Genomic DNA, 12,420 nt, shown 5'->3' on the forward strand with positions numbered 1-12,420 from the left:
GGACATCTCCATGAGGACATCACCATGAGGATATCACCATGAGCACATCACCATTAGGTCATCACCATGAGGTCATCATCATGAGGTCATCACCATGAGGACATCTCCATGAGGTCATCTCCATGAGGTCATCACCATGAGGACATCACCATGAGGACATCCCCATGAGGACATCACCATGAGGACATCACCATGAGGACATCTCCATGAGGACATCCCCATGAGGACATTACCATGAGGACATCACCATGAGGATATCACCATGAGGACATCACCATGAGGACATCACCATGAGGTCATCATCATGTCATCACCATGAGGACATCTCCATGAGGTCATCACCATGAGGACATCCCCATGAGGACATCCCCATGAGGACATCCCCATGAGGACATCACCATGAGGATATCACCATGAGGACATCTCCATGAGGTCATCATCATGAGGTCATCACCATGAGAACATCTCTGTGAGGACATGCTGACGCTGGATAAGCCTGTGCTGTGCAGAGCTGCATTGTGCAGAGCAGGGCAGGATTACTCTGGTGGGAGGGTCCATTGTCACCGACCACGGCTCAGCCTGTTTATCCATCTGCAGCAGACACTGCGGGCTGACACCACAATGACACTGCCAGGATCCGCTCTGGAACAAAGGCAAATCACATCTCTATAAGACCCCCAGAGCCAACACCGGGGCATGGACCGAGGCTGCCAGACACACAGGGTCTCCATGTAAGGTGAGGAGGGGCTGCGGTGCCCGGATGACGATGGGCATTCTAGGATCTCTGCAGCACCTGACATGTCAACGCCACATAGATATACATGGGACTAGGGGAGGTATATATATCTACACACACATATATCTGTACAGGCTGTGGGGATATATATAGGACAAAGGGGTAGGAATATATACCTGTACACATACCTGCACACACATATATCTGTACAGGCTGTGGGGATATACATGGGATAAAGGGGGAGGTATATATACATATATCTCTACAGGCTGTAGGGATATACATGGGACAAAGGGGGCAGGTATATATACATATATCTGTACAGGCTGTGGGGATATACATGGGATAAAGGGGGAGGTATATATACATATATCTCTACAGGCTGTAGGGATATACATGGGACAAAGGGGGCAGGTATATATACATATATCTGTACAGGCTGTTGGGATATACATGGGACTAGGGGGAGGTATATATACATATATCTGTACAGGCTGTAGGGTTATACATGGGACAAAGGGGACAGGTATATATACATATATCTGTACAGGCTGTGGGAATATACACAGGACTAGGGGGAGGTATATATACATATATATGTACAGGCTGTAGAGATATACATGGGACATGGGGGCAGGTATATATACATATATCTGTACAGGCTGTGGGAATATACACAGGACTAGAGGGAGGTATATATACATATATCTGTACAGGCTGTAGGGATATACATGGGACTAGGGGGAAGGCATATATATATATATATATATATATATATATGTATATACACATATGCATACACACAAACACATACATACATATCTATACAGTTTTTGGGGATATACATGGGACTGGGGGGAGGTGTGTATACATAAATATACCCATACATATACACACATATATCTATACAGTCGTTGGGGACTAGGGGGAGGTGTTTGTGTATATGTATGTATATATATATATATATATATATATATATATATATATATACACACACACATACCTGCAATAAACAGTACACACCATAATATACTGTATAATATACAGTCTATTGTATTGTTCCAGTAATATTATCTATTTCATATCTATCCATCTCATATCTATCTATATATCTATCTATCTCATATCTATCTACTTACATATCCTTATACACTGCTCAAAAAAATAAAGGGAACACTAAGATAACACATCGAAGATCTGAATGAATGAACTAATCGTATGAAATACTTTCCTCTTTACATAGTTGAATGCGCTGACAACAAAATCACCAAAAATTATCAATGGAAATCAAATGTATGAACCCCTGGAGGTCTGGATATGGAGTCACACTCAAAATCACAGTGGAAAACCTCACTACAGGCCGATCCAACTTTATGTAATGTCCTTAAAACAAGTCACAATGAGGCTCAGTAGTGTGTGTGGCCTCCACGTGCCCGTATGACCTCCCTACAACGCCTGGGCATGCTCCTGATGAGGTGAAGGATGGTCTCCTGAGGGATGTCCTCCCAGACCTGGACTAAAGCATCCGCCAACTCCTGGACAGTCTGTGGTGGATGGAGCGAGACGTCCCAGATGTGCTCAGTCGGATTCAGGGGAACGGGCGGCCAGTCCATTGCATCAATGCCTTCCTCTTGTAGGAACTGCTGACACACTCCAGCCACATGAGGTCTAGCATTGTCTTGTATTAGGAGGAACCCAGGGCCAACCGCACCAGCATATGGTCTCACAATGGGTCTGAGGGTCTCATCTCAGCACCTAATAGCAGTCAGGCTACCTCTGGCAAGCATATGGAGGGCTGTGCGGCCTCCCAAAGAAATGACACCCCACACCATTACTGACCCACCACCAAACCGGTCATGCTGGAGGATGTTGCAGGCAGTAGAATGTTCTCCACGGCGTCTCCAGACTCTGTCACGTCTGTCACATGTGCTCAGTGTGAACCTGCTTTCATCTGTGAAGAGCACAGGGCACCAGTGGTGAATTTGCCAATCTTGGTGTTCTCTGGCAAATGCCAAACGTCCTGTACGGTGTTGGGCTGTAAGCACAACCCCCACCTGTGGATGTCGGGCCCTCATACCTCCCTCATGGAGTCTGTTTCTGATCGTTTGAGTGGACACATGCACATTTGTGGCCTGCTGGAGATCATTTTGCAGGGCTCTGGCAGTGCTCCTCCTTGCACAAAGGAGGAGGTAGCAGTCCTGCTGCTGGGTTGTTGCCCTCCTACGGCCTCCTCCACATCTTCTGATGTACTGGTCTGTCTCCTGGTAGCGCCTCCATGCTCTGGACACTACGCTGACAGACACAGCAAACCTTCTTGCCACAGCTCACATTGATGTGCCATCCTGGATGAGCTGCACTACCTGAGCCACTTGTGTGGGTTGTAGACTCATGCTACCACTAGAGTGAAAGCACCGCCAGCATTCAAAAGTGACCAAAACATCAGCCAGGAAGCAAAGGAACTGAGAAGTGGTCTGTGGTCACCACCTGCAGAACAACTCTTTATTGGGAATGTCTTGCTAAGTGCCTATAATTTCCACCTGTTGTCTGTTCCATTTGCACAACAGCATGTGAAATTGATTGTCAGTCAGTGTTCTTCCTGAGTGGACAGTGGGATTTCACAGAAGTGTCATTGACTTGGAGTTACATTGTGTTCTTTAAGTGTTCCCTTTATTTTTTTGAGCAGTGTATCTATCTATCTATGTATCACATATCTATCTATCTCATATCTATCTATGTATCTATCTCATATCGATCTATCTCATATCTATCTATCTCATATCTATCGTTCTCCTCGGCTCTTATATAATCCTCCTTTTATTAGGCACAGTTCACACCCAGCAGTTTTTTTGTAGTAGATGCTCTGGTGCTCCTTCTCCTCGGCAGGGGGCTGTTCCTGACTACAGAGACTTCCCCTCACAGGAATGTGAATGAGGCTCCTGGTCGGTGGGGTTAGGCAGGTGGTGAGGACCATGAGTGATGGGTTCTGGAGGATTTAGCTGGGCCTGAGCCCCGGACCCTCCTCTCACTGCTTCCTCCTATCTATCTATGGGCCTGACCCCCAGACCCTCCTCTCACTGATTCCTCCTATCTATCTATGGGCCTGATGCCCGGACTGTCCTCTCATCACTTCCTCCTATCTATCTATCTATCTATCGTCCTGATCCCCGGACCCTCCTCTCACCGCTTCCTCCTATCTATCAGCCTGATTCTCGGACCCTCCTCTCACCGCTTCCTCCTATCTATCTATCTATCTATGGGCCTGATTCCTGGACCCTCCTCTCACCACTTCCTCCTATCTATCTATCTATAGACCTGATTCCCGGACCCTCCTATCTATCGGCCTGATTCTCGGACCCTCCTCTCATCGCTTCCTCCTATCTATCAGCGTGATTCTCAGACCCTCCTCTAACTGCTTCCTCCTATCTATCTATCAGCCTGATTCTCGGACCCTCCCCTCACCGCTTCCTCCTATCTATCTATCTATCTATGGGCCTGATTCCTGGACCCTCCTCTCACCACTTCCTCCTATCTATCTATCTATAGACCTGATTCCCGGACCCTCCTATCTATCGGCCTGATTCTCGGACCCTCCTCTCATCGCTTCCTCCTATCTATCAGCGTGATTCTCGGACCCTCCTCTAACTGCTTCCTCCTATCTATCTATCTATCTATCTATCTATCTATGGGCCTGATTCCCGGACCCTCCTCTCACCGCTTCCTCCTATCTATCTATCTATCGACCTGATTCCCGGACCCTCCTCTCACCGCTTCCTCCTATCTATCTATAGGCCTGATTCTCGGACCTTCCTCTCACTGCTTCCTCCAAACTATCTATCTATCTACCTATCTATGGGCCTGATTCCCGGACCCTCCTCTCACCGCTTCCTCCTATTTATCTATCTATCTGTAGACCTGATTCCCAGACCCTCCTCTCACCGCTTCCTCCTATCTATCTATCTATAGGCCTGATTCTCGGACCCTCCTCTCACTGCTTCCTCCTATCTATCTATCTATCTATCTATCTATGGGCCTGATTCCCGGACCCTCCTCTCACCGCTTCCTCCTGGACCACCAGAATATTATAGGGTTATGTGACTAGGACGGACGCCAGCTGCTTATAATATAATATACATTGATATAGGCCGTACCGGTATAACTCGGGGATCTCCCGGACATGATCCAGTTCATACAGTCGATCCCACAGAGGTGACATCTCCAGAGGAACGAGATCACGTAAGATGCCATCAGAGCCAACTGAGGAGAATACAGCTTCTATATCAGGAACTGGGTGGACTATAAGGAGCCCCCCCCCCCCCTCCATGTATCCAGGTTTTATCTCTACACTACAGATGTTCTCAGTGATTTCCCCTGGTGACACTAGGTCTTGGTGGTGGTCCAGTTCTGTCCATTCGCCTCCAGCATCTCCTTGGACTCCACTTTTGTCAGTAATGCCATGTCTCTGGTCAGTCAGGTGGGTGGCAGATATTCCTTTATGTAGTCCTTGATGGGGCCCCCACAGAAAGATGTCACAGGGTGTTAGATTTGGTGATCGTGGAGGCCGACACAACATTGGTGAATGGTTTACAGCGCGGGGGATCCAACGTCCCAGTAGAGTTTCATACAGGTATCAAAATGGAGATGTGGAGGAGACCATCCTGCTGTTAGAGGAAAATCTGCCAGACATAGTCTATCTGTGGTATAGGCCATTCCTATTACATGTCCAAAAAAGAAGGGACCGTAGACTTTGCGGCTGCTCATTGCACAGATCACAGTTACTGTTCCGCCATTCCTCTTTTTAACAATCTGTATAATGAGCTGTATAGAATAATGTGAGCTGGTATATGACGGTACAATTGCAGTAGACCTGGTGGGGAGGCTGAGAGTGGTAGTCCTCATGTTGGTCACAGTAGCTGGAGGGCTTCTACAGGTACTACCACACCTCTTAGATTGGTGCAATAATGGGGGGAGGGTAAGTTCATTGGGGATGGCGTTTCGAGTTCCTCTTGGGCACTCACTGAATATGTGTGTCCTGGCTGATGGTGTTCTAATGCCCTTTATGGTAATGTTACAACCGTTTAACCATATGAATAGATATTTGGTCACTGTCCTTTTAAATGTTGCTTTTATAGCAGATTTCCTGGATTAGTAATCTCTGAGGTGCTTCTTACCATGTTTACTACAGATATGAATGTTTACAGTCCGAATAGCTCAAATGAATGTTTACAGTCTGAAAAGCTCAAACTCTCCTGAGGAGGATGCTTACTGTGTTGCAATAAGTAGGCTTTCTTTACTTAACAATTCTGGTCTGTGACATGATAAGGAAGAATGTAGGTAGGAAAACTTCTCCTGATGTGGCAGCCAAGCACATTGTATTGCACAGAGACTCTTGTCCAGCCTTCTCTCTGGCAAAGACAATAAAATCTCCTCCTTGGACTTGAGCACTTTATCCTCATAGTGTGGGCAGAACCAGTGACTTGCTTGTAGACAGAATTTCCCCTAGGGGCACCTAGATAGGCTTTACCAATCTTCCCAGCAGGGGGCAGAGCTGAGAGATGTGTTGCTCTGGCAAGAACTAGGCCCAAATTATTCTGAGTAACACCCCTCTTCCTGGGAGAGGGAGGCTTGACTAGGGACTTTTCCCACAACCATTGGTTGAGAGGATCATGTGACCAAGGCATCATTCTTTTGATACAAGATATCAATTAACCCTTCACAGTGTTAGCACCTCACTGTGCAATGCAGATAAATACTTTTTGCATATAAACTTCCGTGACCTCATACATATCTATTCAATATACAAAAACCTTTCCTCTCAGCCACACTACAACTTCTGCACCATTGGTGATGGGACTCTACACTTAGGAGTTGGTGGAAAATGTTGGGGAGGAAATGCATCATAGACTTATCTTGCATGTAAAAAATGTAATGGTGTGTCTTAAAGATGTTAGGGGCTTCTTAGGGTGTTATCTGAGCTTCTGAGTTGGGTTCATGGCTGGGGGTATGAATTGTCATGGGCAGATGGCCACCAGTGCTTTGTGTAGCTCCCAGGATTGCCCCGCACCCTTATGTTGTCATGGACTGTCTTCTGTTGATCAGTCTGGCTCTTACTGAAAGTGTTAAAGGGGTATTCCAGGCCAAAACTTTTTTTTATATATCAACTGGCTCCAGAAAGTTAAACAGATTTGTAAATTACTTCTGTTAAAAAATCTTAATCCTTCCAATAGTTATTCGCTTCTGAAGTTGAGTTGTTCTTTTCTGTCTAACTGCTCTCTGATGACTCATGTCCCGGGAGCTGTGCAGTTCCTATGGGGATATTCTCCCATCATGCACAGCTTCCGGGACGTGACATCATCATTGAGCAGTTAGACAGAAAACTTCAGAAGCTAATAACTATTGGAAGGATTAAGATTTTTTAATAGAAGTAATTTACAAAATCTGTTTAACTTTCCGGAGCCAGTTGATATATATATAAAAAGGTTTTGCCTGGAATACCCCTTTAAGAGATAATTCTTTATAAGTTAGATGGTTGATATTGGAAAAAATATTTCGGTAGTTGTGACACTTTACCAGCTAGGACTGGGATGGGACATAATGGGTCGAGCAGCATGTAGCCAGCTGGGCAGAATATCTGAGCTCGGGGGGAAGGGACAAAAGGAGGTAGGCCCTAGTAGGCACATACACATGGGCATTTGGCAATGGTATCTAAGGGTCTGAATGGCTGGGATCAGAGTTATCTCAGCTTTACACCATTGGATTCATTAGTCTGTATATTACACATGCAGTAGGTGGAGCTATGTGGAACTGGTTTCTCATCTGTACTGGGGTTAAAATAATGAAATACCATCATTCTGACAGTTATTGTTTTTTTTACTGATTTCCTCCATTTAACCTGAAGATCAAACACAATTATTTGGAGGACTGCGGAGAGGACTCCTGATCATCTCTCAGGGATCACACACAATGTTTTCCTTGACCAGATGCTCCATCTGGGTCCTCCTGTTTGTGAAAGGCGGTGCACATGGTGTTTGCTGTCCGTGCCGACTGTTGTTGATCCTGGAGAATCCCACCACTCTGTCATCTCTGTCACTGATTCCAATAAAAGTAGATGACAGTATAAACAATAAGGGACCATGTGCCCAATATTATGTTCAATCAGAAACAGAAAAAAAAGTCAAAACTGCCTAAAGAATATTTTGGTGCCATTTCTGTGTATTTATTTAGTTCACTTAAACTTCACAATATATGAATTCTACATTACGGGAAACAGCTGCTTGTTGGTTTTATAATCTTCGTGACAAACCATTGGACAGTGACTCTGGGGCTCTGTATCGTGACTTCTCAGCAGTTAATGACCATACTGACCAGTGATTGTGAAGGACCATACTGACTAGTGGAGGATGTCTAATCCTTGGGAAGTCTCTTCTCCCATGAGGCTTCTACAATCCATACTGGAACCAAACTTTAAGGATGCTCGATCCTTCCCAGGTTAAAGTTCTTGATATGAAAGTCTCTTCTCCTGTACCATTTCCACTACTGGTACCAGCGCCAGTCCATGAATGAGCTTTTGATCTCTCTGAGGTCAGAGCCCTTTATATGGTGGTTTCTTCTCCCATGATGCTTCCACCAAATGTACCGGCACCAGCCCTTGAAGGAGATTTGATCCTTTTCAGATTAAAGCCCTACATATTGAAGTCTACTCTCTTGTAATGCTTCTACCACTGGTACCAGTTCCAGTCCTTGAAGGAATTTGTTCCTTTGGAGGTTAAAGGTTTTTGTGTGGAAGTCTCCTTTCTTGTGATGTCTCCACTGCCAGGACCAATGCCTTTTTATTCTTTGGTTAAAGCCCTTTGTATAGAAATTCCTACTCCTGTTGTTCTTTATTGTTTTGGCACCATTCTTTGAAGGACGTCTGATCCTTCAGAGGTTGAGGCCCTTTGTATGTACATTATGTCTCTTTGCTTCCAGCACTTAACCATATGAAAAATAATGACCTTTCCTACCGACCTTAGAGTTCTGGTCTTTTGCTCTTACTCAATGCTAGACATGTTCAGTAGAAACAAAAATTGATTTTAATTTATTTATCATATTAATATATATATATTGTATCATCCACAGAGGACAATAACTTGTAGTGTTTAACGTTTGAATCCACTTACCAGGCATAGACTCATGTAGGCGAGGACATTCTGGTAAGACTCACGTGTCCTCTGGTCCTATATATCTCTGAGGGGTTTACTAAGAAGCAGGGCGGACAGGTTTATAATGGTTAAGATACTGTTCATTACAAACTCCTCAACAATGTAGATATCCAAAAATTCTCCTCCCACTTGGGTAGGTTGTCTCAAGAGAATTCTTGTTAGGCAACACGTGCTGTAAGGTTTTTACCAGTCTGTGCAATTTGAGGGTCCACCACATCATTTATTGATGAGAACATTGGTTAATGATGAGGATGAAGATGATGGCAATGATGATAGTGGAACATAATTATCTTACAACCCTAGCTGGTGACTAACCAAAATTGTCTTTTTTATTCTAGGTCTCCACGGATCTAATGAAAGTTGAACATTTTTGGTGACTAAATTACTTTGCACAGAGGACAACCATGAGTGTCTCATCACTACTGTCCCGGGGAGCAGTGGATATCCTTGAGGAGCTACAGATACTGACGGCAAAGACAATGGAGAAAGTAGAAATCACCAAACAGTATGAGGTCATCAGGGAGCTCGGAAAAGGGACATATGGAAGAGTCGATCTGGTGATCCATAAAACCAGAGGTGAGACTTGGAACATCGACCTTCAAGTAGACAATCTAGACCTGAGAATTGTTGTAGAAAGTTAGTTGCATGTAACTTGAGGTCACTGAGCCAAAATGTAGAATCTGTAACATAGGAAGACGTAGACTATAGAGGGGTTAGGGTCCTCAGTAAGACCAATTTAAGACTTTTTATTTTATTTTAGGTACAAAAATGGCTCTAAAATTTCTGAGGAAGAAAACAACAAAACAGAAGAGTTTCCTGCAGGAATATTGCATCTCACGCTACCTGTCAGCCTGTCCATATATCATCGGCATGCACGACATTGCCTTCGAAACGGATGAATACTACGTGTTTGCACAAGAATACGCGGTGGCTGGGGACCTTTTCGATATCATCCCTCCACAGGTATGTTGGGAAAACTACAGATTGTTCAACCAAGAGCTAAGAATCCTTTGAAGCTCATGTATTATAATAACCGCGAAACCAAGTGTATATTCCATCATTCATTCTCTTTCTTTACTCCATTCTTGTGCTCCCTTTCCAGGTGGGTCTTTCCGAGCACATAACCAAACGTTGCATCTACCAAGTAGCATTAGCCCTGGATTATCTCCACAATCGGAAGCTGGTCCACCGTGACATCAAACCGGAAAATATTCTTATCTTCGACAAAGAATGCAGAAAAATTAAACTCTCAGATTTCGGCATGACAAGGATTGCCGGAACCACAGAAAAGCGTGTGAGTGGGACCATTCCCTACACAGCTCCCGAACTTTGTGAAACTTCTAAGCACAGTGGATTCGTGGTGGAATATAATATCGACGTTTGGGCATTCGGGGTCCTGCTCTTTTGCATGATGACTGGGAATTTTCCATGGGAGAAGGCCTTACACTCAGACTCCTTTTACTATGAATTTTATCAGTGGCAAAAATACAAAAACGCCAATGTGCCATCTCAGTGGCGAAGATTCACCTCTCATGCCCTTAAAATGTTTAGCAAATTGCTTTCCATCGAGCCCGAGAAGAGATGCTCCATTAAGGATATCCTCTGGTATTTTGGCAAGACTTGGCTGGTGACCAAGGAAGAACATCATCCTTCTGAGGCAAAAACCAACAGCGACGTCTTTGTGCACGTCAAACCCCAAGGTCTTCCGTATCTCAACGGCAACACTATCGATAGCAATAAGAGCGACACCAGCCCCAGTTTATCATTCTCCTCCTGCAGCAGCTACGAGGACATCCCGAAAGAGAGTAATGCAAACACCATCTTAGTCTCTGCACCAATTGAGATATGTGTATGAAATGTTCCTCTTCATCGTGTACTATGCACAGACAGAGCCGTCTTCTTTTGGATTAATGGCATGAACCAGCAGAGGTCCTCTGGGGCTTTGGGAAGGTTTTCCATACACATTGGCCACATAACAACCTGATAAGACATCAAGCTTTGTAGGTATGAGCATGCCCAATGTTTAGAAAGGCCAGATGTCTTCTCATGAGGGCAGTCCATGGTTCCTGTTCATCTATGGCCATTAATATTTTACCACCAATCCTATCTCAAACTATACATTTTGAATTCACCAAAATATAATCAATTTTTTTTAAATATTTATTCTAATTATAATTTTTATCTACAAATATGACATCCTGAAGCAAGCCCATTCTCATGTTCAGAGCCTTATCTTGGCCCTCCACATAAAATAGCTGGTTAGTTCAGCCATCCCTCTGTATGGATTCCACCATGAACAGAGAGAGGAGAAACCTGCTGTCGTCCTCTGGTGGCAGCTTATCTCTGAAGAACAAAATATATGGACAATCTGAAAATCAACATGGCTGATCCTTCTAACCCTAGGCCACCCACCACATATCTAAATGTTTGTGACCAGCTTAAGCTTGCTTGGTCCACGCTGGAGATCTTGTTTACACAGCTACATCGATGACGTTCCCTACTGACACATGAATGCTGGAGCCAATCCCTGACCATACTGCCACCACCAATGGTCATAAAGATAATAGGTCAGGAGAGAGGGGCGCTGGAACGGACAGAAAACGTCAATGTGTCAAAACAAAACCTGCTCCTACACCAAGATAAAAGTGTTAATAAGAAAATGCATACAAAGAGCGCCCTTATGGCTTTCAGACATGTCCAATCTCCAGCACATTCTTATTGAATTTCCCTCCATGACATATTTTTTGGTCCTTTATTGGGATTAAGAAATTCTATTGTTATTCTATTTAGCCTTTTATGTCATAAATCCAAAGAGACCGTCTGCTTTGTCTGTGACCATCGCTGACCGCTTGTGGTGCAGAACATTCTAGGTCCGCCATCGCAGCCGTGAGCCAAGACAACAAATGTCCATTGTATCGTTGTAGTGACCGCCGCCATCTCAGTGTATATGTACGAGACTTTATTTTATTTATTCTGTTATTTATGTAGCCGTCATCCATCTGACATCATTGTGCGTCAATTCACTTTTGTTTTTTTAGGATGTTGTAACATTTTTTAAATTATAAAAGGCAATATAGTGTGAATGACACCACAACGGTTCTGCTTTTATTATTTTATAAGTGAAAACAATTCGACAGTGTAACAGTAAGAGCAAAGGTATAAAGAACAAATAAAACTACTAAAAACTCCAAAATAAATCATTACACCCAAAACTGGGATTAAGCGTTTGTCATTTCAAACATTTTATATACATTTTTCCAAATGGTCATTTTTTCTCTGAGAATTTTTTGAGTATTTTCTGTCATTTATAGTATATAAATATTTTATACACTTATCATTTTTAATATCTCTTTTTATGTTGCCCTCGTTTTATATATATATATTTATTTTATATTTTTTTCTTTTTATGACAATGTTATCATTTTTTTCATGTTTTAACATTCTTCCATCTTATTTTTTTCCTTTTAAGTATTTTTTTTATATTTA

The 12,420-nt window shown here is 43.6% G+C and overlaps 1 protein-coding gene across 1 annotated transcript; it reads left to right on the top strand.

Annotated features, from left to right (window-relative positions):
* Positions 1–520: 520 nt before the first annotated feature.
* On the top strand, positions 521–12,146 carry LOC130297551 (serine/threonine-protein kinase SBK1-like). Its single transcript, XM_056550132.1, has 4 exons — positions 521–736; positions 9,273–9,510; positions 9,695–9,897; positions 10,037–12,146. Exons 2-4 carry the CDS (start codon positions 9,339–9,341, stop codon positions 10,787–10,789), a joined length of 1,128 nt encoding a protein of 375 aa, XP_056406107.1. The 5' UTR covers positions 521–736; positions 9,273–9,338; the 3' UTR covers positions 10,790–12,146.
* The last annotated feature ends 274 nt before the right edge of the window (positions 12,147–12,420 follow it).

The sequence above is a fragment of the Hyla sarda genome, chromosome 13 (genome assembly GCF_029499605.1).
Source record: "Hyla sarda isolate aHylSar1 chromosome 13, aHylSar1.hap1, whole genome shotgun sequence".
NCBI lineage: Eukaryota > Metazoa > Chordata > Amphibia > Anura > Hylidae > Hyla > Hyla sarda.